This window comes from Australozyma saopauloensis, chromosome 3 (genome assembly GCF_035610405.1).
Source record: "Australozyma saopauloensis chromosome 3, complete sequence".
NCBI lineage: Eukaryota > Fungi > Ascomycota > Pichiomycetes > Serinales > Metschnikowiaceae > Australozyma > Australozyma saopauloensis.
The window spans coordinates 419,454-446,992 of NC_086133.1; the positions used below are offsets into that span (position 1 = coordinate 419,454).

At 43.8% G+C, this 27,539-nt stretch overlaps 15 protein-coding genes across 15 annotated transcripts; 7 read left to right on the top strand and 8 right to left on the bottom strand.

The window, feature by feature from the left end:
* Positions 1 to 300: 300 nt before the first annotated feature.
* PUMCH_002359 (uncharacterized protein) lies at positions 301 to 2,322 on the top strand (the record flags this gene model as incomplete). The annotated part of the gene is made up of 1 exon (XM_063021371.1): positions 301 to 2,322. The coding sequence occupies one exon, from the start codon at positions 301 to 303 to the stop codon at positions 2,320 to 2,322; it is 2,022 nt and encodes a 673-aa protein (XP_062877441.1).
* A 326-nt stretch (positions 2,323 to 2,648) lies between these two features.
* On the top strand, positions 2,649 to 5,021 carry PUMCH_002360 (uncharacterized protein; the record flags this gene model as incomplete). The annotated part of the gene is made up of 1 exon (XM_063021372.1): positions 2,649 to 5,021. The coding sequence occupies one exon, from the start codon at positions 2,649 to 2,651 to the stop codon at positions 5,019 to 5,021; it is 2,373 nt and encodes a 790-aa protein (XP_062877442.1).
* Positions 5,022 to 6,389: 1,368 nt separating this feature from the next.
* Positions 6,390 to 7,427, bottom strand: PUMCH_002361 (uncharacterized protein; the record flags this gene model as incomplete). The annotated part of the gene is made up of 1 exon (XM_063021373.1): positions 6,390 to 7,427. The coding sequence occupies one exon, from the start codon at positions 7,425 to 7,427 to the stop codon at positions 6,390 to 6,392; it is 1,038 nt and encodes a 345-aa protein (XP_062877443.1).
* Positions 7,428 to 8,238: 811 nt separating this feature from the next.
* PUMCH_002362 (uncharacterized protein) lies at positions 8,239 to 8,913 on the bottom strand (the record flags this gene model as incomplete). Its single annotated transcript, XM_063021374.1, has 1 exon — positions 8,239 to 8,913. The coding sequence occupies one exon, from the start codon at positions 8,911 to 8,913 to the stop codon at positions 8,239 to 8,241; it is 675 nt and encodes a 224-aa protein (XP_062877444.1).
* Positions 8,914 to 9,687: 774 nt separating this feature from the next.
* PUMCH_002363 (uncharacterized protein) lies at positions 9,688 to 10,314 on the top strand (the record flags this gene model as incomplete). Its single annotated transcript, XM_063021375.1, has 1 exon — positions 9,688 to 10,314. One exon carries the CDS (start codon positions 9,688 to 9,690, stop codon positions 10,312 to 10,314), a length of 627 nt encoding a protein of 208 aa, XP_062877445.1.
* A 288-nt stretch (positions 10,315 to 10,602) lies between these two features.
* Positions 10,603 to 11,570, top strand: PUMCH_002364 (uncharacterized protein; the record flags this gene model as incomplete). Its single annotated transcript, XM_063021376.1, has 2 exons — positions 10,603 to 10,606; positions 10,810 to 11,570. The coding sequence occupies 2 exons, from the start codon at positions 10,603 to 10,605 to the stop codon at positions 11,568 to 11,570; spliced, it is 765 nt and encodes a 254-aa protein (XP_062877446.1).
* A 330-nt stretch (positions 11,571 to 11,900) lies between these two features.
* Positions 11,901 to 12,083, bottom strand: PUMCH_002365 (uncharacterized protein; the record flags this gene model as incomplete). Its single annotated transcript, XM_063021377.1, has 1 exon — positions 11,901 to 12,083. One exon carries the CDS (start codon positions 12,081 to 12,083, stop codon positions 11,901 to 11,903), a length of 183 nt encoding a protein of 60 aa, XP_062877447.1.
* A 761-nt stretch (positions 12,084 to 12,844) lies between these two features.
* PUMCH_002366 (uncharacterized protein) lies at positions 12,845 to 13,633 on the bottom strand (the record flags this gene model as incomplete). Its single annotated transcript, XM_063021378.1, has 1 exon — positions 12,845 to 13,633. One exon carries the CDS (start codon positions 13,631 to 13,633, stop codon positions 12,845 to 12,847), a length of 789 nt encoding a protein of 262 aa, XP_062877448.1.
* A 1,229-nt stretch (positions 13,634 to 14,862) lies between these two features.
* On the top strand, positions 14,863 to 15,594 carry PUMCH_002367 (uncharacterized protein; the record flags this gene model as incomplete). Its single annotated transcript, XM_063021379.1, has 1 exon — positions 14,863 to 15,594. One exon carries the CDS (start codon positions 14,863 to 14,865, stop codon positions 15,592 to 15,594), a length of 732 nt encoding a protein of 243 aa, XP_062877449.1.
* A 27-nt stretch (positions 15,595 to 15,621) lies between these two features.
* Positions 15,622 to 18,390, bottom strand: PUMCH_002368 (uncharacterized protein; the record flags this gene model as incomplete). The annotated part of the gene is made up of 1 exon (XM_063021380.1): positions 15,622 to 18,390. The coding sequence occupies one exon, from the start codon at positions 18,388 to 18,390 to the stop codon at positions 15,622 to 15,624; it is 2,769 nt and encodes a 922-aa protein (XP_062877450.1).
* Positions 18,391 to 19,034: 644 nt separating this feature from the next.
* Positions 19,035 to 20,744, bottom strand: PUMCH_002369 (uncharacterized protein; the record flags this gene model as incomplete). The annotated part of the gene is made up of 1 exon (XM_063021381.1): positions 19,035 to 20,744. One exon carries the CDS (start codon positions 20,742 to 20,744, stop codon positions 19,035 to 19,037), a length of 1,710 nt encoding a protein of 569 aa, XP_062877451.1.
* A 1,025-nt stretch (positions 20,745 to 21,769) lies between these two features.
* PUMCH_002370 (uncharacterized protein) lies at positions 21,770 to 22,693 on the bottom strand (the record flags this gene model as incomplete). The annotated part of the gene is made up of 1 exon (XM_063021382.1): positions 21,770 to 22,693. The coding sequence occupies one exon, from the start codon at positions 22,691 to 22,693 to the stop codon at positions 21,770 to 21,772; it is 924 nt and encodes a 307-aa protein (XP_062877452.1).
* Positions 22,694 to 23,065: 372 nt separating this feature from the next.
* On the top strand, positions 23,066 to 23,335 carry PUMCH_002371 (uncharacterized protein; the record flags this gene model as incomplete). The annotated part of the gene is made up of 1 exon (XM_063021383.1): positions 23,066 to 23,335. One exon carries the CDS (start codon positions 23,066 to 23,068, stop codon positions 23,333 to 23,335), a length of 270 nt encoding a protein of 89 aa, XP_062877453.1.
* A 41-nt stretch (positions 23,336 to 23,376) lies between these two features.
* PUMCH_002372 (uncharacterized protein) lies at positions 23,377 to 24,732 on the bottom strand (the record flags this gene model as incomplete). The annotated part of the gene is made up of 1 exon (XM_063021384.1): positions 23,377 to 24,732. The coding sequence occupies one exon, from the start codon at positions 24,730 to 24,732 to the stop codon at positions 23,377 to 23,379; it is 1,356 nt and encodes a 451-aa protein (XP_062877454.1).
* A 1,554-nt stretch (positions 24,733 to 26,286) lies between these two features.
* On the top strand, positions 26,287 to 27,444 carry PUMCH_002373 (uncharacterized protein; the record flags this gene model as incomplete). Its single annotated transcript, XM_063021385.1, has 1 exon — positions 26,287 to 27,444. The coding sequence occupies one exon, from the start codon at positions 26,287 to 26,289 to the stop codon at positions 27,442 to 27,444; it is 1,158 nt and encodes a 385-aa protein (XP_062877455.1).
* Positions 27,445 to 27,539: the final 95 nt, after the last annotated feature.

Below are 27,539 nucleotides of genomic sequence, written 5' to 3' on the forward strand. Positions count from 1 at the left end.
AAACCAGTTGTTTTCTGAAAAGGGTAATTGAATATTACAAAAGTCGATATTTCCTTTTGGAGGTATGGTTACTAGCTTCAGAGTGAAACCCAATGTATACAGGAAAATTTCGAAATCAGGATCTTGTTCCTGCCTATTCGAGTTAAGTGGCTGCAAATGAGTATTTCCTCTTTCAGTAATACTCAGGAAGGGTAAATGCGTGAGTCTGATTTATAGGAAGCAATATCCTCTGGCCCAGGATTCGCTAGTGAAAAGAATTGATCATCTCTTTCATTCGTCTACTATCTATTATACTACATTATGAAGAGTCTTTTAATTCTTTTTGTTCTTCTTAGTACAGCAGTGGGAGAACCTCACAATTTGGATGATACCCAAAACGAGAAAAGAGCTATAGTAGACTCGCTAGATGAGAGAGGAATAGGAGATCTTTTGCTCGGAGCACTTAATGGGCTTGGTGGCGGCGCCTCGACAGGAGGCGGAGCTAATGTGGGAGCCACTCTTCAAGTTGGGGCATCCATTGGCCTCTCAAACCCGCTTGCCGGATCTCAAAATTCGTCAACAAACAGTGCAAATATTGGCACAACTTCAACTGGAGTTTCTAGTGTGCTGACCACATCGCCTGCTGGATCTCTCATGGGCCTACAACCTTCTCAGATATCATCATCGTCGCAAATCTCTAGTGCTTCCATCTCTTCAAGTACGACCCAGGATGGAGGTCTATTTGGACTCTTTCCGGGAAAGACATCCTCTAGTTCAGGCCAATCAGGTTCAAGCTCCGCTTCTCAATCATCCAGCAAATCGTCCTCTAGCTCCACTTCAAGTTCAACCAGCAACGGTGATGACGACGATTGCATTGATGACAGCGACGACGAAAGTGATTGGTTGGGTAGCCTCTCCAGTCAACTTGCTTCTAAGACAGCTACCCCTGCCTCCAACACGAATGCAGCCTCTGGTGCATCAAGTCTGTCTCGAGCTTCCCAGACTTCATCCGCTTCTCTGCTGGGCTCGTCCGCTTCTCTGCTGGGCTCGTCCGCTTCTCTGCTGGGCTCGTCCGCTTCTCTGCTGGGCTCGACAAGCTCCCAAACTACCAATAGCAGTCTGAGCCCTCTGTCAAGAGGATCACTGTCAACTGGGGCTACTGGTGCAAATCCTTCATCCTCAACAACCTCTTCAAAAGGCAACTTCTGGGATAATTGGTTTGGAAAAAAGACATCTACCACATCTTCGTCTTCTTCGTCAACTTCATCTACAACTTCAGCCTCAGCTTCAACTTCAGCCTCGGCTTCAACTTCAGCCTCGGCTTCGTCTTCTCTGGCTTCTGCTACAAAGCAATCGAGCTCAGCGCAGGCAACTCTGAACTCTACTGCTAGCTCTACCTCTCTGAAAACAAATTTCTGGGATAATTGGTGGAACAAAAAGACGACTACCACTTCAGCGACACAAAATTCTAATTCTCAAACCACTACTGGATCCGGATCAGCCTCTGCAACACCAGGATCCAATTCAAAGCAGGCTTCTCCTAGCACGACAGTCACGACCAAGGTGGTAACGGGTCCTACGCCTACACCAACAATCAGTTCTCAACTATACACTAGCTTCAATACTGGTGTCTATACATCAACTTTCACTTCCAATGGAGTGGTCACTTATGTTGTGAAGACCATCTACCCTTCCACAGGTCCTTCAGAGGAATGGTACTGTGAAGAAGACACAGACTTCGTTTTCGCAACAACTGCTGTATACGGACAAGGTGGCTCTCCACCAGCTTCGACTACCAAAACTCCATGGTGGCAGGGCTCTTCTCTGGGAGGTTATGACACAACTTGTCAGGCCAATTGCGATGCTATCTATTGTGGTGACGAAGACTACGACTATTATGACACCGATGATGAAGGTACCTCATCGGTAGCTACATCGACTTTGAAAGTCACCTCAAAGGCGACAGTGACTTATAAGACGACTGTTGCGGGTCAGGTTACCCAAGCAACCACTGTGGTCACCATGGTATCCTCGTTTACATCCACGGGTGTACAGAAATACACAACGACCGGCATGGACTCATTCTACAGTGATTGTGTCTATGAAGACGATGACGATGACGATTTCTTCAGCACAACTTCTACGCTGACGTCAAAATCACTGATTAAATCACTGGCGTCCACCCTGGTGCTAGCATCGACTACATCACTGTCCGGCTCATCAAAGACGCTTTCAAGTTCAAGCTCCTCGGCGACTAAATCTGGCCAATCCCTGACTTTGTCAAGTTCCTCCGCTTCGAGTTTGTCGCTGGCAACAACTCAAAAGCCTTCATCTACTGCTTAAACATCCTCGATTTCTACCTTAACTCTCCGAGTTCCCTTTGAATATATAAAAAAAAACAGCTAATGTACACTATATGCTTCAATTTGATCAGTACCTTATCTAAACTAGCTTAGCTGATCCGCGCAATCTCACGGATGCCGTGGAAATTAAAATCAACTTACTCTTGAAATTTGTTTTATAAAAATTGTATGAGCCCCTTGAAAATTTTGATTACTGATAGCTTTAGTTTCTTATCTATTTTCGATGCACAAGCTGATGGCACGTGACCTACAGTGCACCAAGTGTATCAATCAGGTTACACTTAAGAGACATTAGGTGTGGCCACGATGAATAGGGACACATTCTATTTCGTTATCGTTTTTGCCTTTTTTTTACTTCTCACTGAAAACGGCAAATATCCTGTTACTGATTATAGTGAGCGCGCCCTCAATGGCTACAAAGAAATCCTCAAGACAGCAAAAGAAACAGTCACACAAAGTCAGTATGGGCTTGGATATGGCAATTTGACAGGTCTCAAATTGTCCTATGAAGATAACTTGGCGGATAGAAATGCTCTGCTCTGGCCTTTCCGTGATTACACACCAGGACAGCCTTGGAAAGAAAGACAAGAAGACTCTCTACTCCCAGACATTGTGAGTAGCAAGGTTAAAAGCTTCTGGGCCCAAGATCGGGTATCACCCGGCAAGCCAGCTTACTTGCTAAATATTTCAGGAGATGTCTATGGCGACTTCACAATTACCAAACCTTCAACTCCTTTAAAACCGTACCTGAACCAGCTACCTAAGTTTTTGGAAGAATTCTACGAGGCTTTGCGGAATCAAAAATATGAAGAAGAGAAACAGCGCTACGAAGATGATCCAGAAAACAATCTGCCGCCACAGGAAGTTAGTGATACCATTGAAAAAGTCGGAAATATCACCACATACACTGAAGGTGATGTCATACTACAAATTAGATCTTTAGAATCAACTCTTTCGGATGTCGACATTGACAAAAGCGAGTTGGGGCTTCACAAAGATGCTGTACTTGTGGCGCTACTGGTGGAACTAAGAAACCATCCAAGGACAGACTCCAACACGTTCGACATGTTTGCTGTGTATTTCCAAGACACTGGCTCCTTGGTTGGTCTTACCAAGTCCGCTAAATTCATGGGTCTCCATGCGTTACCCCACTTCACGCAAAATCTGGAAAATTTCGAAAAATCCAAGTTTCTCGTATCTAAACTCCTCAATTTGACCAACATTGACAGAGATATTGCTGCTGAAGATGTAGGTAGAACTGTGGAGCTGGCACAAACCAAATGTGAATTAATCTCTTACATTCAACTTGAGAAAACACAATTCGATAAGACGCAATTGAGTTTCATAGATGATGAACTCAAGAGCCCTCAGGGACTCCCTTTACCAAAGAGAATCCCACGGATTGAAGTAAAGAAATCGCTCTTCTATTCGCCAGACTGTGGAATTCTATTTGAGAGTAGTACCGACAAGGATTTCGTCGGAATTAGACAGGAGGTCAAGTATTCCCAGTTGCGCAAAGCATTGTTTTTCGTATTTTTGTTGGCCATCTTGGAACTCAGGTTGTTCATGAGGCAAACGAAGTATAGTCGGACTCCAAGTAGTCTTTCGAATATCTCAACCCTCTCGATCGGACTTCTCAGTGGGTATGATCTGTTAATCGCAATGATTATGACCCTGGTAATGTGGTTGACAGACTTATATTTGATCTGTGCATGTCTTGCAGTCTTCAACATCTTATTGTTCTATGTTTTTCAACTTCGATACTTGTTGACAATAAGTGCCACTCAGGCAAACGAGCGAGGAAGCACTTGGAGAGAAATTCTCAGAGGATCTTTGGTCAGAAGAAATAGTGGTGATAGGGACTTGGAAGCACAAACTGACACTACGCAAGCTGCAGCTGCAGCTCCACCTGCGACACAGCCAGTCGCAGAGGCAGCAAATCAAGGTGATACTATAGTGCAAAGTGCTACAAACCCCATGCAATATTTTATGATCAGTTTCTTTATCTCGTTCGCTGTCACTGTGATCGCTTTGAATGCGTTCAGCTGGAGTCTTTGGGCCCTTCGTTTTTTCGAGTACTTCTGCCTCCTTGTCTTCAATTCCTATCTTTTCCCTCAATTTTTGAGAAACACTCTCAAAAACAAATCTCAAACATTGTCTTGGGAATTCAGCATTGGAACTGCATTAGTCAGATTGATTCCTCTTTACTACCTTTGCTTGAATCCGTCCAATCCATTCAGGCACCCTTACGATCCCGTCTTAGTTATAGTTATAACATGCTGGTTGCTGGCTCAACTAGTTTTGTTATTCTGTCAAAAAAGATTTGGGGCAAGGTTTTGGGTGAAGAGCAAATGGCTTCCAGAACAGTACAATTATCAACCAACTCTTACATTAAAGGATCTAGAGACAGGGTTCTCCTCTGATATACTAGCTAACTTGAAACCCGAGGAGCAACAAGGTGATTTCCTGCTATGCGAGATTGATTGTGCCATCTGCATGTCTGCGCTTACATTGCCAATTTTTGTCGCAGATAAGCCCATTGACAAAATCGCAAACCCTCTAATGAGCAAAGTTCTAGTCACGCCTTGCCACCATATTTTCCATTTGACATGTTTGGAGGATTGGATGATACAAAAATTGCAATGTCCAGTCTGTCGCTCCGCCTTACCGCCAATATAACCTCGAGCATGGATATAGGTAGCAAATCGCAATTATTATACTTACACATTCAAACTATTTTCAAATAAATAATTATAATCGGGCTATGAACAGGCGGTCGTAATTGTCGTATATGTATTGGCACCTGTGCTCAGGCATATCTGGTATTCAATACTTCTCAAGAAATGAAATCTCTGTAGGGCTTGTCTGAATGCTTGAATTGTGCGATGGAATTATGCACATATCGAGCACGTACTCTGGCGATAAAACATGAGAAGGCAGGTGTGATGACAGAGACTGAGAGCCACTGTAGTTACTCAGGGGTAGTGAGTGCACCCGCACACGATCAATGACACGACTAGGACGTGGCGAGGATTCTGTCATCGCCTGCGACGACAGAATTGGTTTCGATTTTGCTTGACCGCGACTCACCACAGTGATGTTTTCAGGTTTGTTGGATGTGGTAGGGCATAGAGCACCCGAGAATGATTTCCATCTTCTGAAAAACGAAGGATTAGAAGGCTGTTTATCTGGTGCCTCTGCGGTCGACTTCGATCTTTTCATCAGAGGGATTCTGAACACCAGTGAAATCTGAGGTGTCATTATGTTAGATGGACCCTCCTTAGATGCAAAAATAGGGTTGTTGCAGCCACTGGCCAATTTAGGCAAAAAAATATGGTCTGTAAAAATTGATGCGTGTCGCTAACCAAGCACACTCTGTTAAAAATGTAGTGAGCAATCCAATGATTTCAATTTAATGGTATGTGGAGTCCTGGATTCGTCTCCATTTATGTACTAAGACGGATAGAGATCTGCCGTTAAATCACGGAAACCAAGGGCCGTCGGTGCGGCGCCTACATTGGTAGGGCCGTCCGTAGAAATTAAGAGCCCGTGCTTGGGTGCAGGATGACAAATGGAGGGCGAGAGCTTATAGCCCAAGCACTAGGTGCAAAGATGAGTAAGACATCGTCCTGAGAATTGAATTCTTAGCTTGATTACAAGGTTCGATCTCTCTTTTTTACTGGACGAAAAAATCCATTTCGCTCCCCGAATGTTGCTTAATTAGTCCTGGACTTAATCTAATTGCGCTCAGTAGACCGTTATGCCCTGAGACAGTGTGCATGCGTATAAAAGACACGGAATGGCAAGGGACGGAAGTTTACTCTTCCGAAGAAATTTGTCCGTAAAGGGCAACACCGCTGTCAATCCAGAGTTTAATATGACAAATTGACAACAGAAGCCCGCTTTTCTATATTATTGGCGGTCGGCGGCTATTTGAACCAGATCTATTGATCATGACTAGTCATCTTCTGATATCCATTAATTAGTCATCTGAACCCATAATAATCATTTAATCTGGCCAGCCATGTTAGTGATGATCACTTACCCTCAATCATTGAAGTAATCTTTGTAACACTGTAATCTTTTTTCGTCGCCTAGCACAAAATTAACTGGACTGTTTGCCACCAAAAGCGGAATTCTGTGATGGTTACAGATCCTGATCCATTGATTAAAGGGAATAACTGGGCCAATTTCGGGTGCCAAGACTTCATCCTTGTTCTGCGGTACCTTGGCGTTGATTAGAAAATTCCATAAATACAGAACCTTCAGGTTCCCTTCCCCTGATATTGAGGAAACGGAATTGCTGATGTGAGTGGATTTTGATTTTTTTGCTTCTCGTTCGAGTTTAGAGAAATCATTGAGTGATACTCGGAGCTTTCGGTAGACTTCCCCCGGGTTGCTGATACCTATCTTAGATAGCATTTGCGACACCTCGGTGTGATGGAGCTTTGCAAAATCCAGGTAGTACAATTTTTTGACATCAGTCTTGTAATCTTGCAAGAATTTGTAGAAGAGCTGTGTTGTTGTAGGATATAACGGTGTAGAATTGGTGTGTTTTTCTTGCGTTTTTGAGTTGGCTTTATTATCAGACTTCAGTTTTGCTAGTAAGGCTAGGTCTGCGTCAGAATTCGAATTTGAATCCAGCGATACACAAATTGTACCTGCGTCTGCTGAAATCTCCTGTTTTGTTTTGGCCCAACTGTTGTAGAATTCTTCGCGTAGAGATTCCTCGACCTCGAAGTATTCCGGGCGTAAAACAAGCTTGCTTAATAGTTCTTCCTCGACGATGAACCATGGATCATAAATGGAAATGTCAGAGGAGAATTCATCCAACAATTTGTCAAACTGCTGGCGGCTCTGTTCTTTCACCTCTTCCGGTTCTCCAAGGTCTTTGTTAATGTCGCTGCCAAATTCGTCATCGGAATTGAAACCTAAATCGAGTCCGGCGTTAATATCGGAGTCATTGTCACTTTCTTCAGAGGCATTTTCATTCTGATCATCATTCTGATCATCATCATCAGTTCCACTTTCATCACTCTCGGAACTACCATACCCAAGATCCAATCCTGATGGTTTCTCTTCCATAGATCCAAGATCGGAAATCTCCGACTGTAAATTTGGGGCTGCAGATATTGGATCTATTTGAAAAGAGGTTTCTATATCTTTGTCGCTCTTGGATGCTTCGATCAGTTCTTCGACATTTGAAACCAAAGGAAAGTCGTCCCCACTATCTTGTGAAACAAATGGTTTCGATTTTTCGTCGGACTTCTTTTTCTTTGATTGACCACTGTCTATATTCTTAGAAACTGGAGGGTATAAGGCCCCATTGGCTTTCCCGAATAATATGGCTAGTTCGTTGAAGTCTATTCTGGATGAAAAATTGGTGATGTTAGTTTCTGAAAGCTGCCATACTGACTCTTGAGTATTTTTGTTGTAATAGAAATGACCGGCATTTTCAGTCACAATTATAAGCCACGATGTTTCAAGTATTGGGTAGGTAAACAATGATTTCATCTATGAATGTACAGGGGATCTCTAGCCAAATGAAAGAAACTTTTGATGGAGAGAAGAGTAAGCTAGCTGAAGATAAACGATGCTAGATTCAGAATTCTAGCAACAGGTACGAAATCAGGATTGTGATTAGTGTAGCTGGAGTCTTGAGTGAGCCTGTATATGTCAACATTTTAAACAAAATAATGAAGAGTTCGAGACTTGAACGGGACATTGTATCAATAGAATTGACGTGAAAAATTGGCTTAACGATAATTTCTCCGGTTGGAACTCGATTTCGGAAATCCAGCTTAGGTTTCAACCCATCTACCATTGTTTGTCTACATACGTGCTGATGTACACATTAATTAGATTATATTAAAGATTTTGGAGAACTAAAAATTAATTATTCAGAGATGATGGACTCTGCTGCTTTTTCTTCCTCGAAATGCATTGGCTCATCATCAGATCTTTTGCAACGGAAGAGGAAGACACTCACAAACGCGATCATGGTTCCAAAAACACCAACCCACATACAAATGAACATGGGTACACCTACTCGTGCCGCGACGTTTGCGCTCTTAAAGGTATTGACACCTTTGACATGAACCACTGTTGACAAAACTGCACCCACAATGGCCAGGAGAAGCCCAAGACCAGTCACCATATAGGCGTAGAGGCCATTAACCAGACCTCTGTAGGCGATTTCTAACATTGGAATCAAACTTGCGACTTCAAAAGCGAGAGCAACAAGCAAAAATCCATAACTAACACGCAGCATGTAGTAGTAGAAATTCACGTTTGTGCTGAATGGCTTTGGAACCATCATTGGATCGAAATTGGTTGCGGGAGAATATGGGAAGGCAGGTCTCACAGCGGTGCACACGAATTTACCCAAGGCATTTTTGGTGCACAAGTTGTACATTGTCCAAAAGTACTCTTTATCGAGAGTGGCCGTGGCAAAATAGAATCTGGATGCAAGTGTGTTTCCTTTGATACCACTAAGGTTGACGAAGAATGAGGCCACAATGGTGCCCGCTAGGCAGATGAGAGGAAGAACACTGATAAGTCTCTTTGACATCTCTAAATAAATATCGAAAATCTTGTTCAGGGAGAAAAAAGATCAAGAGTTTGAACGAAGTGCGGAGAATGCAGTGCCTTTATAGTGTGTGCTGGGGCTGAGATGATCATTGGAAGGCCGTTTTGGTAACTTGACCAGCACCATGTCATGTGTCAAGAAATGAGGCGGATCTCGACTGAACTGAAGTCGATTTTTTTTGAAAAAGAAATGATCGTGCAGAGAATCCCAAAATCGGAAGACAAAATTTAATACTGGGATATTGATACACTCTCAGAGCACTATCTAATGACCTGAAAATGCCCTTGTTTCAGAACTAATGGTTGCAAATACGGATTCCAGTCCTGCAGATAAACACAAATGCGGCTGGCTGGTGAACACGATCTGAAACAGAATGGGCAAATAATGATCCCGAAATGGTCGATGTTGACCAAGCCATCTGGAGTTCATACATAGAATTGTGTTTTCTCCTGTCATTGTTGTGCAGTATCTTTCGAAGGTGTGACCACAGAACATGGTGTTCTTATTCATTGTGAGATGTTCTCACATACTGAAGAAGGGCTTCAAATGTCAATCAGATCAGGAATCGGGATGAAATTCATACTCTTTGAAATGAGTCTATCCTTAGTCTCATTAATAATTCCCCTTCGCTTCTGATGGAATTATGCGGTCGGCTCCTTGTGCACACTCCTTAGTCTAATACCTCCCCAGATTGTCAATTGCTTCTTTGAGATAAGAATAACTCACACCGTTCCACAACAATTACATCAATTAACCATGTCCGAACCCTCTTTAGAGCAACAAGTAAAGGATCTCACCCAATTGGTGCAGAAGCAGTCGAAATTGACCGCCCAGACAGGAAAACAACTTATGGAACTACAAGTTAAGGATGTCAAGAGTAAAATGGCCCAGATCGACAACAAGCAGCCCAAATTCGACCCCGAAGATTTTGCCTCTAACGAAGATATTGCTCAACTAGTGTTTGAGATCCTGAACCAACTAGAATTCTTGGAGGACAGAAGCATTAAGAGAGTGTACAACAGTCACCTTCTGAAGGATAGCCTGGCTGGGGAGAAGATAGCCCCATTGTGCAATAAAGATGGCGAACCTGCACCAGCAAACTTCCCAGAAACCTTAGGTGATTTGGAGAAACTTCCGCCGCTCGACTTGATTAAGTTATGCGAGTTCTACGACCTATTTGTGGACCACTTATCTACAGAAGACGAGAAACTACTCAATTCAGAGGATCTCTCGCCCGAAGATGCCATGAAATTGGCCAATGCAGCCGGCGGAATGTCTGCCGAGGATAGACTAGCAACCACTACTGCCGATGATCTCAAGGAGATTTTCGATGAGTTTGCTCGTTACATTGGTGTCCGCATCAGAAGGGGAACAGGATGGTAAACACAACAACCGGTAAAAAATTGCAAGAATAGAGAATGTTACGACAAATTAAAATCACCGAAATCTGGCCTTGAAATAATTCTAAGTCTATATTATTCTTGTCATCAATTAATTAGGCTTACCTATCTAGCTAATAGGCAACTGCACTGTATACAAAGCAGCACGTGATCAACTAGGGCAGACACCCTAGAACGAGCCCTGCCTACCTGCCGTCCATCGCACCGAAAAAACTTTCGCACAGTGAAAAAAGCCCTTCTGTCTAATCGAAACTATCACCAATCACTTACAATGGGTATGTGAAAATGCACCACTAAATGCTGTCAAAGCATTCAAACAGATGATCTTTACCGGGAATATCCTGACAACCCATATTTTGCTGCAAACCCCAATGTCCTACGCACTTCCAATCGTCTCCGTTTGCTGTTACGAAAGACAGAAGAAAACCCCCAAAAGAACCCCTGTTACCACTTTTCAACACATTACTAACATCCACAGGTAGAGTTATTCGTAACCAGAGAAAGGGTGCTGGCTCCATCTTCACTGCCAACACCAGATTGAGAAAGGGTGCTGCTAAGTTGAGATCCTTGGACTATGCTGAACGTAACGGTTACATCCGCGGTGTCGTCAAGCAAATCATCCACGACCCAGGTAGAGGTGCTCCTTTGGCCAAGGTTGCCTTCAGAGACCCATACAAGTACAAGATGAGAGAGGAGACCTTCATTGCCAACGAGGGTGTCTACACCGGTCAATTCATCTACTGTGGTGCTAAGGCTTCTTTGAACGTCGGTAACGTTTTGCCATTGGGTGCCTGCCCTGAGGGTACCATCGTCTCCAACGTCGAGGAGCACGCTGGTGACAAGGGTGCTTTGGGTAGAACCTCCGGTAACTACGTTATCATCATCGGACACAACCCAGACGAGGGTAAGACCAGAGTCAAGTTGCCATCTGGTGCCAAGAAGGTTATCTCTTCTAACGCTAGAGGTGTCATCGGTGTCGTTGCCGGTGGTGGTAGAATTGACAAGCCATTGTTGAAGGCTGGTAGAGCATTCCACAAGTACAAGGTCAAGAGAAACTCCTGGCCAAGAACTAGAGGTGTGGCCATGAACCCAGTTGATCACCCTCATGGTGGTGGTAACCATCAACATATTGGTAAGGCTTCTACCATCTCCAGAGGTGCCGTTCCAGGTCAAAAGGCTGGTTTGATTGCCGCCAGAAGAACTGGTTTGTTGAGAGGTACTCAAAAGACCCTGGATTAGGTGTGTGGTGTAGTAATGCAAAAGTAATATATATCTTGTACGTTTCAGTGCTTGTAGATTGTCCACCTCCCGGGAGAAATATTGCTTGTTTCTTGACAAGAACTGTCTATGTCGAAAAGCTTCTTTTATTCAACAAATCATCTAACAACGACAACGACACCATTTTCAGGTATCAGCATTCCATAAATGCTAATGGAGGTGTACTGAAACGTTCTACGACATGCTTGATTGTATCCTCATTGGCTACGAATCTTTCCACTCTTGCTCTACAACAAAAATTCAAAGACTTAGAGTACCATTAAATACTGAAACTATACAAGAGCAATATGTTTACTCTTCTCTGGCAGCAGCCAAAGCCTTAGCAGTACCAGCCAAAGCGAACTTGTGGTTTCTTCTGAACTTGGCGTCAACGGATCTCAAAGATCTGTATCTGTAAGTCTTAGGCTTCTTGATACCGTTCTTGTGAGCCTTCTTGGTCTGGTTGTGGGCGGTGTGGTTCTTAGACTTAGCCATTTTTCTGCAAGTTAGTAAAGGAACATGATGATAGCTGGCACTATGAAACAAAGGCTTATATAGTTTCGATGACTGTTGTTCAAGAAATCTTCTCCAAAGGATACCATGGCAGCATGAGAGAGCGCCAAAAGATGAAGCTAGCGAGGAGCATAAGTGATCAAAGAATCAAAAGGTCATCGACCGGAGAAGTCACTGTTCAGATGTCTTGGAGGGTTTTCGTCGGTGTTTGTTGTATTAATCTGAGAACCGAGAAAGCAGGGCATTGGTACCAATGTTTCGATATTCAACAACGTGTTAACGACAGCAACATTCCTGGCTGAATAGACGGTATAGCCTGGGTTCCATAGCTGGGTTTGAGTGTGACATACCGTTTGTCCTAGTATGGAAAAATCTGTACTCACTTCCCTCAATGAGAGTGAGTAGTAAAAATTTGTGGTCGTGCGCGTGTCAAACAGTCACGTTGGTCACGTGTATGGTCGATTTTCTACGATACTCAAGACATGTTTGTCAAATCTTCAATTGAAATACACAACGGATATTTGTAAGTGTTTTTGTATTGGTTATTTATGAGATAATTGAAGAACCTATCGCATTTTGTATCACCTAGCGATCGGCTCAAGAAACATTACATGCAGGACATTTAAAACCTATGAGACCTAGATGGTAAATAAGGCACAGCCAAAGAGACTAAAACGAAGTGAATGTAGCACAATTAAACGAAAATGAGTTATATTAATATGTAAAGGAGGTTGATGAAGAAATTAGGCGGAAACAACAGTGGCAGCAGCCAACTTCTTAGCTTGCTTAGCCTTCTTGTCGTTGTGTCTGTTGCTCATGATACCACCACCCCAGTGCTTTCTGTTTTCCTCGTACTTCTCAACGAAGTTAGAGTTGACGGTGGAGACCAACGAGGCCAATTCAGCCTCATCCTCAGGGGCAATGTCAACCAAGGCGGCGACAGAAGAGGTCTTCTTGTGAACCAAAGTTCCCAATCTAGCCTTACCCTTGACAATGGCGTATGGAACACCCATCTTTCTGCACAAAGCTGGCAAGAAGATAACCAACTCAATTGGGTCAACGTCATTGGCAATCAAAACCAACTTTGGCTTCTTGTTCTCAATAAGGGAAACTACGTGGTTCAAACCGTACTTGACAACCAAAGGCTTGGAAGAGACGTCGAAAGCCTTCTTGCCCTCGGCGATGGCAGCGGCCTCCTTCTCCAATCTCTCCTTCTTCTGCTCAGCAGTCTCTGGTCTGTACTTGTTGAACAACTTGAAGGCTTGAGTGGCGGTGTTCTTGTCCAAGGTCTTTTGGAATTGAGCAATAGCAGGTGGAACCTTCAATCTCAAGTTCAAGATCTTCTTTTGTCTTTGCAATTGGATGTACTTTGGCCATTTGACGAAAGAGGTCAAGTCTCTCTTTGGCTGGACAGCTTGTCCAATACCAAAGTTTCTCTTGGTCTTCTCGAACAATGGGTTGGCTTGGGATTGGGTGGCCTTCTTAGTGGCCAAAGGAGCTGGGGCAACTTTCTTGGATGGAGGCTGTGTCATTGAGTTAGTTTCGTCTTTATAAAAAGAAAACGTCACTCTACAGTATTCATAAGAATACTCAGCCTGTGCTCCAAGAAGCGGTCGCACATTCCTGAATAGTTATACCTGATAGCCGAGGGGACCATCGGGGTCGATGATACGATTCTACAAAGAAAACAGTAAAAGGGACACAAGCGACCTCGATGAGAGCACCCTCTACCGCAGACAAACACTCACTAGGACCGTACGTCCGCTCCCTGGTGCATCATGCGATTGTAGAAGAGTTTCAGCTCTAAGAACATACCATTTTTGTATATGTGTAAGGAAGAAAAAACTTAAGGAAGAAAATTTTCATGGTGCGAAGATGGACTTTATGTATGAACTTGGGTGTACGGGTGTTGCCTGCTACATTCGAGGGTCCAATTTATGGGTAAATAAATTAGGGATAAAGGTAAATATTTGGGGCTTTTTTTTGATTTACTCCGAGAAATCTTGCTTGTATATCTTTTCGCTTTGTGTTCTACTGATTTGCCTCAAGTAGTTGTTGAGTGATGAAACTGTAGTAATCCAATTTCCAGGGCTAGCATGATGACCTAGTTTAATCTTTCTAGTCAGAAACCATCAATGTTTTTTAAACCCTTATTTTCGCGATATATCTTTTTCATTCGAAGTCTCATTCTGCCCAACAATCTGGCGTACCCAAGGCTCGATGTCATCTAGAAGCGTATCTTCTCAATACCAATTTTAAAAAGGGAAAAGCATACATTCAGATATTTTTCTCGATTGAACAAAACCAAAATACAAGACTTTTTTAAATCGCACCCAACACGACAATTCTAAGCAGCTCCCACCTTTGCCCTAACACGTTGTATGCATATTTGCAGCCAATGACATATGATGAATGACCCTTAACAAAAAAAAAGGAAGACCGTAGGTTGAGAATCCTTTGAAGCATTGAACCGGCTCCTTTTCCTCCGAAACAAAAAACGTCGCATCGTTTTGTGTGGCTTATCTAGTCCGAAGCTTATCTCGGAAGATTCCGCACTGTCCATCTACACCACTGACCATGTTCTTTCTTCTTCAGCAATCCCTCCCTGAAACCGACAATGGTTGGAGAACAGCTGTTTCTGGAATCATGGGGTCTACCTCGTATGTACTGCTACCTCTGCTAGCTCTTTTTGTTCTTGCTAACCTTTAGCCTTGCATGTTGGATTGTTCTTCTCTTGCCTCAGTTGATTGAACAATGGAGAATGAAATCTGCTGATGGAATGGCCATTGGATTCATTTCCATCTGGTTCATGGGCGACTTGCTCAATTTGGCGGGCGCGGTTTGGGCTGGGTTGTTGCCCGAGGTTATCTTTCTTGCAGTGTGGTTCTGTATTGCAGACTCGCTCATGATCTTCTCCTACTTCTACTATGCCAAGATTTACCCTAAGCATCAACACAGTAGGAAAAGCTCGAGAACACATTCTGCATCTGGGTCGCATGAGTCTGAACATTTGATCAGGAGACGGTCCTCCACACTCACCAACATTGCCCTTGAGCCACAGCTGTTCGGTGTGTTCACCCAATACGTGCTTCCAATTTTATTTGTTGTCGGTGCTGGCTGTCTCGGGTACTTTTTGTCGGACTCAACTCTGGGAGACAACAACAAGGAAGGAGATGTTCCATCAAGTATAGCATGGGGTCCTCAAGTCATTGGCTACCTCTCCGCCCTCCTCTATTTGGGCGCTAGAATCCCCCAAATCTTGCAAAACCACAAAAGAAGATCCGTCGAGGGTTTGAGTTTGTTATTCTTCTTGTTCTCTACTCTTGGAAACCTCACCTACGCGGGTCAAATCTTGTTTTACAGAAACGACTCAGAGTATGTCATGTTAAACCTTAGTTGGTTGGTGGGTTCGCTCGGAACAATTTTCGAAGATTGCATTATCTTTCTCCAGTTTTTCATGTACAAGGACCACCACTCAGCGGTCAGTGTCTAAGTAATTAAAAAAGAATACATATACTATTTAGGGCATGTTATTAGGCTTCAACGAACACGCAAAAAAGTCGTCAAGACTCAAGTCTGTCGTCATAGTATTGAAGTCCAACAAGTCTCTGAGTTCAGGAATTATATCAGATGCGTAAATGTTTGCGTCTTGTTGGGACATTGTCATTGCTGGCCCACCATTAGACATGGAAGGAAGAAGTGGATACTTTGCTCCATTGCCTGGTGTCAAAACGGGTTTCATATCCGTATTAGAAAAGATCAGATCTGGCTGAGGTAAAACATTCAGGGTCACACCTGGAATTGAATTAGTGGATACCACATGTGTTTCGCCGTTTTCCTTCGATGTCTTGAGATTTGTCGAAAGTCCAAAAATGACGAGATCCTTTTCTGTGATAGAATTGAGTTGAATCCAAAAATTGTCTGTCTGGATATTTTTGTACAAGTCTTTGCCTTTGAGGAACCTCTCTTCGACCCTATCGCAATCGGCGTAACAGTGATCACTAAGAAACTGAGCATCATCAAATTGCAATGGGGTCTCGATTGAAACTGTCGCGCTCAAGTCCAGAATTTGCAGGTCTGTCAACTTCAAGGCTGTCTTTTCAAGCTGTTCAACACTAGTCTCATACAAGGAGGTTCCGTATATGACTTGACATCCAAAATCATGCGTTTTTGAGCATTTCCACGCAAAAAAGTATCTTTCGCCTAGAAGCTTTGTGACTTTGAGTTTTGAGATTACCTTGCTGTGATTGTGATTGAATAGCTGCTGGTAATGAGCCAATTTTTCAGGAGAGTTCTGCGATATTATCATCGAGCAGCGTAAACGGACAAAAAACCCTAGCGACACCATCGAATAGATGTGAATGTAAATCAGAATAATAGGACTCATGATAAGAGCAAAATTTGAATTAAAAAATTCGCGTGATTTGACCACAAGCTCCATAGATAGCCAGTCAAGTTCTGAGTACACAATGAGTAGAACTTTTCTGAAGAAGAAAAATTCAAGGTCTTGATCATCCTTATACAGGTAGTAGATATGAAGGAAATAATAAATCGAAGCCATGAATAGACGCAAAACAACTTGAGTTCGGAGTTTTGAGGCACCCAATACCTGGGTAAATCTATTGGAAGGGGCGTTTTCAATGATAGATCCCGTAGTACCCAACTTTTCTGCGACTGTGACCTCAAGATCATGTAGTTTTTCCAACACTGTTATGACAGGATAGTTCAGTTGCAAATTGAGATTCAAGGCAATAAGATCTTCAGCCGCTTCAAATGCACGAAAAGTATCGCGCAAGTGTGCAATTGATGCTTCTTCCAACTCGAGATCGCTCAAATTTGAGCCTTCTTTTGTAAAAGCAGGGAGAACAATGTTATATGAGTCAGGAGCAATACAGCGAGCGCTGTGGTAAATAGTGACTGTTTGGTAGTCAATGATAAGAAGCGTGTACCATATCTTTCTTCGTAAGTTACGATGCTTGGCTTCACCCGGAAAGTTTGTGATATTGTCGGGATCTCGTTCTAAGCTGAGGGATACAGCCATCAGCACAAGATGACTGACGCTACAGTCACTGTCAAACGCATAAAGAGCAGCCTCGTTCTCAAGCGCGAGCATTTTGGTGATGCATTTAAACATGCAAGCTTGAATATAAAGGAAAGAGACCTTTCGGCGGCTACTTCCCTGATGAATGAGCTCAAAAGCAAAATCGACAGCGCTTAAAGTAATAGGATGGTCTGCCATCGACAGGTTACCAATACGGGTTGACATCAAGGTGACCTCATTCTGAGTTCGAATATTAGTTAGCTGTGAAAGATACGCCAACCTCGTCATTAAGAGGATAATACCAAGAATAAGGAAATCAACCCGCGATCCCGAGTTGACCAGTAGTAAGACTTCGCCAGACATAGAGTAGGTGAACAAGCGGTTGACCTGCTCGTATATCCAAGCCTCATCCACAATTGGGTACACCGGGTAGACTTTTGCAAAAAACCACTCTAAGTATGTGACGAGAACAACTTTCTTCGGAAAGATCTTGCCGAGCAAGATATGGAAATGGTCCTGCTCTGAGCAATCGAGGTTGTAGCCCAAACCGAGAGCCAGGCCATACAATGTAACCTTTGCCTTCGCATCTTGCTGACTTTGGGGAGAGTTGCTGATGAAGCGCGCTCCAAAATAGTCCGCGGTCGTCTTCAAGACGTTGGGGTCTCGGGTTCTTAACATCTGCGCCAAGAAGATTCGCAACCGCTCCTCGTTGTAGCTGTAACTCCAGAACAAACTGGCACCGTGCTCCTGTTGAGACACTTCATTGAACCCAATTGGACGCGCAGCGACCTTGATACCTCTATAGGGAAGAGACCAGCTCTTCTTGGGGTCATTACTTCCATGCGTATAGTCTTCGACGCGCGAAAGATCCATATGGAGATTGATCATGTCTGTAGAACGCACCATGGGGTTAACGCCAACAAGGTATTGTTTGTCTTCGAGATGAATTCGGAGAGGGTTCGAGTTGCGAGGAATGAAAACCTCCTTCTCGGGGTACACCTTCGATGAGTAGTCTATGGGTGTTTCCAACTGCACCGTACTATGTGCTGGCTGATTCGTGGCCCTGTTTTCGGGCGAGGTCGACCATATGGGTTTTGAACCATAGGTGCATTCACTGGCGCATTTAGCCTTGATACACTGGTTACAAGGCAAGTTCTTATCACACCGAGCCTTCTTCTTGCGACAACGCAAACACACAATGGTGTTTCTCTTTCTCTTTTTCTTGGTGGGTTCGGGGGTTCCCGACATCTTTATCTTTCTTTTGAGAATAGAACTTGCTTTTAAGTGAGACCCGTGTTATTTGGTTTCGGTGACTAGAAAGTGGGGTACCCGGAATCTGAGTTTTGGGCTAGACAAAGATATCGGCACACTTGGGCGAGTAATTCCAGAAATTATTTCAGCGACCGATACAGGAATTGGGCCCGAGTTGGTAAATTAGTAGGAGACCCACAATGGTGGTGTTTTGATAGAATAGGTTGATACCTGTCTGTAGAAGCAGGATGCAATAATACGTCCTCACTGCAGTACAGCCGTTTTGGGTTGTGTGTGAAACTGATGTTACAAAAAAAGAAGGGGGCGGTTATGGGCACTTTTCTTAGAATATGACACCCACTGATAAACGCCGTTTTTCCTTTGGGCTCAAAACTCGTCTGAAACCACTTCACTAGCCGTTTGAAATTCTTGGACCTGATCGAACACTACGCCTTTCCGCGGGGAGTACTATATATACACTTGCAGACTTGGCGCAGACTTTTGGGTGGCGGCAAACCGGCATTAATTTTCGTTGGGACGACGGGGCCAAAGCTTAGTAAGTACATTTCGAAGTGCGAAAATCAATTCATAAACATTAAAATCAATAATTAAGTCACTGATCGGAATGACAATCTATAAAATTATTGTGACACAGTGTAGACTCTGGCCTCATATGGCGACAACACACCCTCTCTAAACTTGTCTTGGTTGGTGAGGACCAACTCGATGTCGCCCTCGACCAATTTGTTGAACTTCACATCCGAGGATGTGAAGTTCAAAACAACATAGGCGGTCTCAGTAGTACCGACCTTGAGGTAAGAGAAGACCTGCTTGTTCTCGTAGTCAAGGATTTCCAACTCACCGTGGATCAAGGCATTCTTGTGCTCCTTTCTGACAGTCAATGCCTTCTTGTAGTAGTTGTACAAGGAGTCTGGGTCATTGACTTGAGATGCAGCGTTGACTGTCTTGAAGTTATCGTTGGGTCTCATCCATGGTTTACCAGTAGAGAATCCACCGTACTCAGAGTCGTCCCATTGCATTGGGGTTCTGCCGTTGTCTCTGGCGAGCAAGTTGATGTTCTTCTTCATTTGTGCGAACTCTTCTGGAGTCTTGGATCCACCGTACTTCTTCACGTAGTTGATGGAACAAATGTCCAAGTACTCATCCAAATCCCACTCAAGAGGAACGTTGGTCATACCAATCTCTTGACCTTGGTACAAGAAAAGGGTACCAGTCAAGGTGGTGAGCATGGTAGCCAACAACTTACCACTCTTGACGCGGAACTCTGGACTGTCGTTACCGTAACGGGTGATCGATCTGGCTTGGTCGTGGTTCTCAATGAAAACTGTGGACCATGCGTCGGTACCCTTGATGAAAGAACTCATGTTATCGACAGCCTTCTTGATGTCAACCAAGTCGTAGCCAATGTAGTCGAACTTATCGTTGGGTCCAGACCCAACGTCAACGAGGTCGAACAAAAACATCATGTTCATCTCGCCCTCCTTAGCGCTGACATACTTCAATTTGTCCTCCAAAGAACAGTGGCCAACCTCACCGACAGTCATGGAGTCGTATTTGGAGGAGACTTGGGAGAACATCTCCTTGTGGAACTCGTGGATTCTTGGACCAGAGTCGGTGAACATGCCGGCAGGTTGAATGTCTCTGTCTGGGAATACAATTGGAGCATCCTCAAATGATGGCTGCTTGGAGTACATACCGGCGGTGTCAATTCTGAAACCGTCGACACCCTTCTCGTACCAGAAGGTCATGGAAGAAGCATAGATGGCTTTTCTAGTCTCCTCGTTCTCCCAGTTCAAGTCTGGCTGGGTCTTGGCGAAGTAGTGAAGGTAGTACTCGCCCGAGCCTTCATCCCACTCCCAAGCGCTCTCGGAGAAGTGAGAGGACCAGTTGTTGGGTGGCTGTCTGTTGCCGTCGGCGTCGTACTTGGCTGGTTGCCAGATGTACCAGTCTCTCTTGGGGTTTGTCTTAGAAGATCTGGAGTCCTTGAACCACTGGTGCTCAGACGAGGTGTGGTTGATGACCAAGTCCAAAATGAGCTTCATGCCTCTGTCGTGGCACTCCTTGATCAATTGGTCCATGTCCTCCATGGTACCATACTTTGGGTAAACAGACTCGTAGTCGGAAATATCGTATCCCATGTCATCTTGAGGAGAGTCATAGGCTGGAGACAACCAAATCACGTCGGTTCCCAAGTTCTTCACGTAGTCCAATGTGGAAATGATACCTGGAATGTCACCAATTCCATCGCCGTTGGAGTCCTTGTAAGAAGCAGGCCAAATTTGGTAGACAGTAGCGTCTTTCCACCAGATGTCTTTTTGAGTGTGAGGCATTTGAAAAAACTAATCGATTTTCTAGTTAGCTGGGTAGCGTTGGATAAGTGAATTGATCAAACAGAGAAACGCACCGGACATGGCCCACTTATATAGGTGGGCAGGGATGGCCTAGCATTCCAATGCATGCTACCCCAGAAATTATTGCATCCCCCTCCAGACGTTGAGTGGAGGCCATACTGTTATTGCGCATCTTTCCGAGGCTGCGGAATGGGGTAACTCTGGGGAATAATGGGGGGAGCCTGACGGGGAAGATTCCGACACACAGACCACTAAAATAGGAACCGAACGCAAGATCTGTGCCGGTGCAACGACAACTGGTTCCCAATTCAGAAGTGGCGGCCATGCATCTGGTTGGTTGGGAGACGTTTTTTGGTGCTCGTTTCGCGCATCTCAAAGTTTGTGCCCGTTATGAGATTCGGGTTTCGAGGGTCTGTTGACCAATCTTGCACAGATACCATGATTAGGATGCAACAAAAAGGAAGCACACCAGCGGTGCAATAACTTTCTACCGCGACGATTGGCTCAAATGGCACGAATTCGCAAAAATATGATATGATGCAAAATATACCGAGATTTGGCTGTTAGTATGCCCGCCTCGGCTATTTTCGGGACCACGATCTTGAAACTGGTCTGCCCTCGTCTATTGGTGGTCCCACAGGAATGGCTTATCTCTGGAGGACCCCAATGCCGTCACTCCGCGGGTACCGATTTCTGGTTGAATAGACTTTCATGTTTGTTGACACTTACCAAGGAAATTTTTTACGGCTCAATGTCTTGTGGGTTACCCTGTCGTAATTTCTTCTTTTTTTTGCGGGTGAAATGTTCGGATCTATTAGGTTTTCTCAATGTCGGCTGTGGGAATTTGAGCAGCTCCAAGTAGTCGCGGAAAGTCCTTTCTTTCTTTGTTTCTCTTTTTTTTTTTTTCTTTTTTTCCCCCATAATTATATCCGCTTGATAGTTTTCATTCATTGCAAACAGAATTGTAATATGAGTGTTTCGATCATCGGTTTTTTGATTCTATTCTAATATCCATACCTTCGTAATGCCACTTCGTAGCCTTCAAATCCTTCGTGTTGCGTATCTCTTTCCTGTAAAATACCATGCTGTATCATCAATTTGGCCAAGTGCTCCTCGGAGGTGCCCTTGCCCACTGATACCCAGGTGGACTCGAAACTTACAAGATTAGACACCAAAGTCTTGAGAAAAGTACTGCTTCGCAATATGTTTGTGCGAAACGTGCTTTCATCTGCCACACTGGTATTTTCCCAATCCATCATTGCATGGAGCTTGACAATCAACCTCTGTGCATGGACATACAACAGATCCTCCACTTTTTTGGCATTTCCGCTGGATTCGCGAGCTTTTGCCCTGAGCGAGCTCAAATTATTTTTTCTAGTATCTAAATCTATAATTTTGTTCTGTAGTTCGGCCATCCTTGCTGGATGGCTCTCGAGTCGCTTTTGTAGTAGCGTCACTACCTTCTGGTAGTCTGAAAGTATCGTTTTGAGTGACTCAATGTCCTCAATTGCAGCAGCATTCTCCTTTTCAAACTGCTCTGATGTGCGTATTTGTTCATTTACAGCCTCTGCGGTTAGTTTCGTGGCTGTTGCGATCCCTATCAGATCGTTCTTGATCGCCAGATAAGGAAGCTGCTTGTAAACTTCATAGAGCGCCAACAAATGGGCCTTGCGATTAATATCATTGGATTGATTATTTTGTCCGTTTTCTTCGGTTGCATTATCCCTTTTTTCTTCTGCCCTCGTTTCTTTGTCTTCTTCGTCCTCGAGCTGAGCAGTGGCCTCATCTGTTTGATCTACAAACTTCTTTGTTCTGTCAAGATCAGCCTGGAGCTTTCGCACATATGTTTGTTGTATCTGAGAGCAAGACTGCTCTCCTGGCATCTCGTGCACCGCAAGGAGATTGCCAACTCTTGTGGCTTTTGTCATTGTAGTATTGATCTCTTCGTGCGATGGCAGCAACGATCAATTCTGGGACTGGGTATGTGCGTCGTATTTAAACGACACTATTCTTTGTAATGTTAATTTAGTGGATCACTGATCTAGGATTGGTCTTGGAAGTATGTATTAATGCATCACTATCATGAACGGTGGTCTTTGACGCGAGATACTACAAAAAATAAAACTCGCTAGGAAATGAAGAGGATAAAGAATATTGCTAGATCTAAAATGCCATTTATTTTGCCGAGTATTTTTCCCCAGTCTATCAATTAGAAGATCACTTTTCAGATTTGACCCGTGCACCAGCTCTATGCCTTTCGAGATCACTGTGACCACTGATCCATTCATCCCACAAACAAAATGTCTCAAATCACCCAAACTGCCTTGCAAAACCTAGATGAGTCTTCCAGAAAAGACATCTTGCAATTCATAGAATCTGAAAACTCGAAGTCTAAGGTTCAAATGTCCATCCACAACTTCACAGATATGTGTTTCAAGAAATGCAACGATAATGTTCCCATCACCTCCAACATGTTGGCCCCACACGAGGAAAAATGTCTCACAAACTGTTTGAACAGATTCCTTGATACCAACATTAAGGTTGTATCGGCCTTGCAGGCCCAAAAGTAGAAAGGCCCTTTGTGAAAAATGTACATAGAATAATAGAGAATCTAAAAGCACAGCTCAAGTTCTGTGTTTTGCTCTTTAATTGCTCTCAAATCCTCCTCCAATTCTTGGAATGTAGTTTCGTTTTGCCTGGCCAATTCGATAAGAAGGGCGAAATTTGAACGGACCAATTCTTTCGACTCGGGAGTGCCGACACCGTAGCGCAAGACTCGTGTCTGATAGACTGACCATGCTGCAATGAAATCGTACTTGTAACTCAAAAGGAGATCTGAAGCTCCCGGTTTTGCATGCAAAATTTCAGAGAGAACGGTATTTTGTAGATTGAGGGCTGCTTCGACCACAAGAGGTCCATTGTCAGAGTCGACGACAATAGGGTCTGTGATTAGGCGGCAAAGAGTTGCGTTGAGTCGCGAAAAGCAAGCAAGAACTGCAGCGCCAATACTGCTTTTGATCAACTCTGTTCCGAAGGAAAGTAAGTACTGAATGAGGCTGTTGCTTGCCTCTTCTGCATGGCTCTGAATATGCGAGATCAGCCCGAGAATATTCAGATCTAAAATCTCCAAGTAGGACAAATATTTTCTTGAATTGGCTTCCTTTTTCTGCTCTTTTTCCTCATCAAGAATAGCGACTATGGTTGGATACGCGGCCCTCATTAATCCTAGAGAAATGGACCCAGGTGTCAAGCGAGGTAAGAAGTTAAAACAAACACGGATTTCTTCTTTAAAAAGCAGCACAAGTCCCAGTTTATGTATGTTCATGAAAAACCCATTCTCAATTAGTTTTCGAATTAGGAAACACCCTTGTGCTCTAAATGCTGGGTCTGAATCATCCATGACATTTAATGTAAAAGCCGCGATTAGCGCCACAGACTCTGGAGATGTGTCGTAATGCATCCAGAAGCATACAGATCCAATCATGTACAAATTATCGGACTCTTTCCATTCTTTTCGCTTGAGATCCAACTCTGACGTCGGCGTAGAGTGGCCCAAGATCGGTCTCAACCCTCTATTTTTTGCGGCCCTGGGATTTCTATCCAGAGTGACTTTGGGTGACGATTTCAAGAGTCTATCCTGAAAATAACTGAAAAGTCTCGGGAGCAACGGTTCTACAAGGGCCCTAGGGACTGAGAGTGCTTTCCTGGCTAGATCAGTGTTGCTCCAAGGGGTGTTCTCATTTGCGTACTGAGATATAGCGATGATGATTTGAAGCCTTCTTTCGTCGCCAATTTCGGAGTTTTGGGTCTCGAGTATCTCCAATGCCTCTTGTAGATGAGATTCTGTTCTGATGTCTGATGCGCTTACAAACCAGTTCCAATCCTGGGTTCGGAGCTGTAATGATCGAAGACATTTCTCAATCAATGAGTCGTTTGGAGATGACGGTAGCTCTTGGATTAAAGGCATCTAGGAAAGCAGGGTTGTGGTGGTGTAAATATTATATTCTATAAGTGTATAGTCTACCAGTATAGGCAGTATACCTGATAAGCATCGGTGGAAAATTGAGTTCAGACAACATAGCATCGGTACATATTTGAAATTTGAGAATTGAGAATTGAATTGCTTCTGGGTCTAAAAAACTCGATAAAAAATTAGATTTTCAGGTCGGCATTGCCTCAATGCTAATGACATCGCATAGGTCCTTTCTACCCCAGACTATACCCTTCAGAAGACTAAAAGGCCCCGATGTATAGTGCAAATACAAGATTTGCTAAGCTATGGAAGCTTCGTGTCTATAGTTGCTCTCCAAAATCGAAATTGTCAAAGTTACAACCCTCTAGATCGATATCTCTGAGCATTGTCACATCTCCTGAAGTCAAACAGGCACTTGCTGAAAAGAGACCTGTTGTGGCTCTAGAGTCCACAATTATCACACATGGGTTTCCTCACCCCCAAAATCTTGATATGGCTTTGAAGGTAGAGCAGGAGATCCGTAGTAATGGCTGTATACCTGCCACTTGTGCGTTCATCAAAGGAGTACCACATGTGGGATTGAACCAGCAACAAATCGAATATTTGGCTTCACAAACCAATGTCAACAAAGTCCTGCGAAGAGATATTGGGGTGGTTATGAGTCAAAAGCAAAATGGCGGGACTACAATTGCAGGCACCATGATTCTAGCCCACAAGGCAAATATCCAAGTCTTCGCGACTGGCGGATTGGGAGGTGTTCACCGTGATGGCCACATTACCATGGACATAAGTGCTGACTTGACTGAACTTGGCCGGACTCCGGTAACTGTAGTATGTTCGGGTCCCAAGCTGATTTTGGATGTGCCACGCACTATGGAATATTTGGAGACTCAAGGCGTCTTCGTTGGAACTTATAACGATGATGGAAGGCAAACAGTAGAAATCCCAGGCTTCTTTTGTCGTGAGTCAGGTGTTGTTTCTCCCTATAGCTTCAGTGCTTGGAGAGATATTGCATCTGTAGTATACAATCACAACACTGTCATGGGCCTTACCTCTGGTGCTCTCGTCTGCGTGCCTCCTCCAAAAGATTCTGCGTTATCCAGCGACTATATTGACGATATCATCGAGTACGCAAATGAGGATGCATTCTCGCAAGGTATTTCCGGCAAGGAACTCACACCATTCCTATTGAAAAAGATCGCAGCTGCAACTCAAGGAGTCTCTGTTGAATGTAACAAAGAATTTGTTGTCAATAATGCAAGAGCGTCTTGTGAGATTGCAAAAGAGCTCCTCTCTTTCGAAGAAACTGGACCAGAGGTATGTATTTAAACCATAAATTTTATGCTCTGACCTTACTAACAGTATCAGTCACTTTTGCAACCTGTTTTTCAGAAGAATGAGGCGGCGGCAGCCTCTCCGATCGAAGAAAATACCCCTAAAGAAGTTCTGGAAGCACTGTCTGGCAAGACTCATTCAGAGCCCATTTCAACATTGATTATAGGACTGATTGCACAAGATACTATCTGCACTATTACCGGGGATGTGGTTATGCAAGATTCGAATCCTGGCCTGATCACATCTTCTGTGGGTGGTGTTGGTTTCAATGTCGCTTTAGCAAATCATTACTCGTTGAACTCAAAAAATCTCACCAACAAGTCTCGTCTTGTGAGTGCATTGGGTGACGATATTGCCGGTGCGGGAATATTGACCCTTTTAAAGGACTATGGAATTGATCATAATGGTGTCAAAACCCTTTCTGGATGTAAAACGGCTCAGTATGTGGCAAGCATTGATTCGAATGGACACTTATTACTCGCATCGGCCGATATGAGAATCATTGAAAGTCCACAATGCGTTGATCATATCGTGAGTGAAATTGGAAAATCACAGCCGAAGTTGATAATTGTTGACTGTAATCTCCTGAAGAATGGTTTGGATGCTGTGCTTGAGGCTGCTTCAAGTCTTCCCATTACTCCACGGATCATAGTAGAGCCCACTTCGGCCCCAAAGCTGAGTCGATTGGTTGAGGTGAATACGTCTCGTTTAAAAGTGTACCCACAGAACCTCATTCTGATGATCACTCCTACTGCTGAAGAACTCGCTGTGATTCACAGTTCTTTTGGCAAAAGAGAATTTTTTGACGACTATGACTCTTGGTTTCCATTATTGGATCTGATGGGAATTGATTCCTTATTCAGAGAGAAAATGGTCTCTCTCGCCGGCAAAAACGAAGCTATGAAGCACATGCTTGAGAAAGGAATAGTGCAGCAAGCAGTCCAGATTCTTCCCTACATACCAAAAATTTTGGTTAAATTGGGATCAAGAGGATGTGTCCTCTTCTCTCTTAACACAAACGTTAATGACTATAAATCAGTGCCCACGACATCTCCATTCAAGCCAACGTTCACTTTGATCTCGAAAGGTCGCAACTATGAAGAAGGAAAAACGTTAGGTATCACCATAGAGTATTTCGCTGTCCCACCAGAGAATGCAAACTTATCGGTTGTTGATGTCACTGGAGCAGGCGATACCCTTTTGGGATGCTTGGTGGCCCTGCTTGCTCAAAACGACTGGCTCACAGATGGTGTAGAACTGCTAGAGCAGGAATGGGGAAAATGGGAAGGAATATACAAATCACAGGTAGCCAGTGGCTTGACAATTGAGAGCTCGCAGGCGGTCAGTGAAGCCATCCGCACCATGAAATAACCCTGAAAAAAAGATATATAGTCACTCAATTTATCATTGAGAAAATTTCTCAAAGCCACATCAAGCTTTGTTTAAATCCTGACGATGTGTGTTTA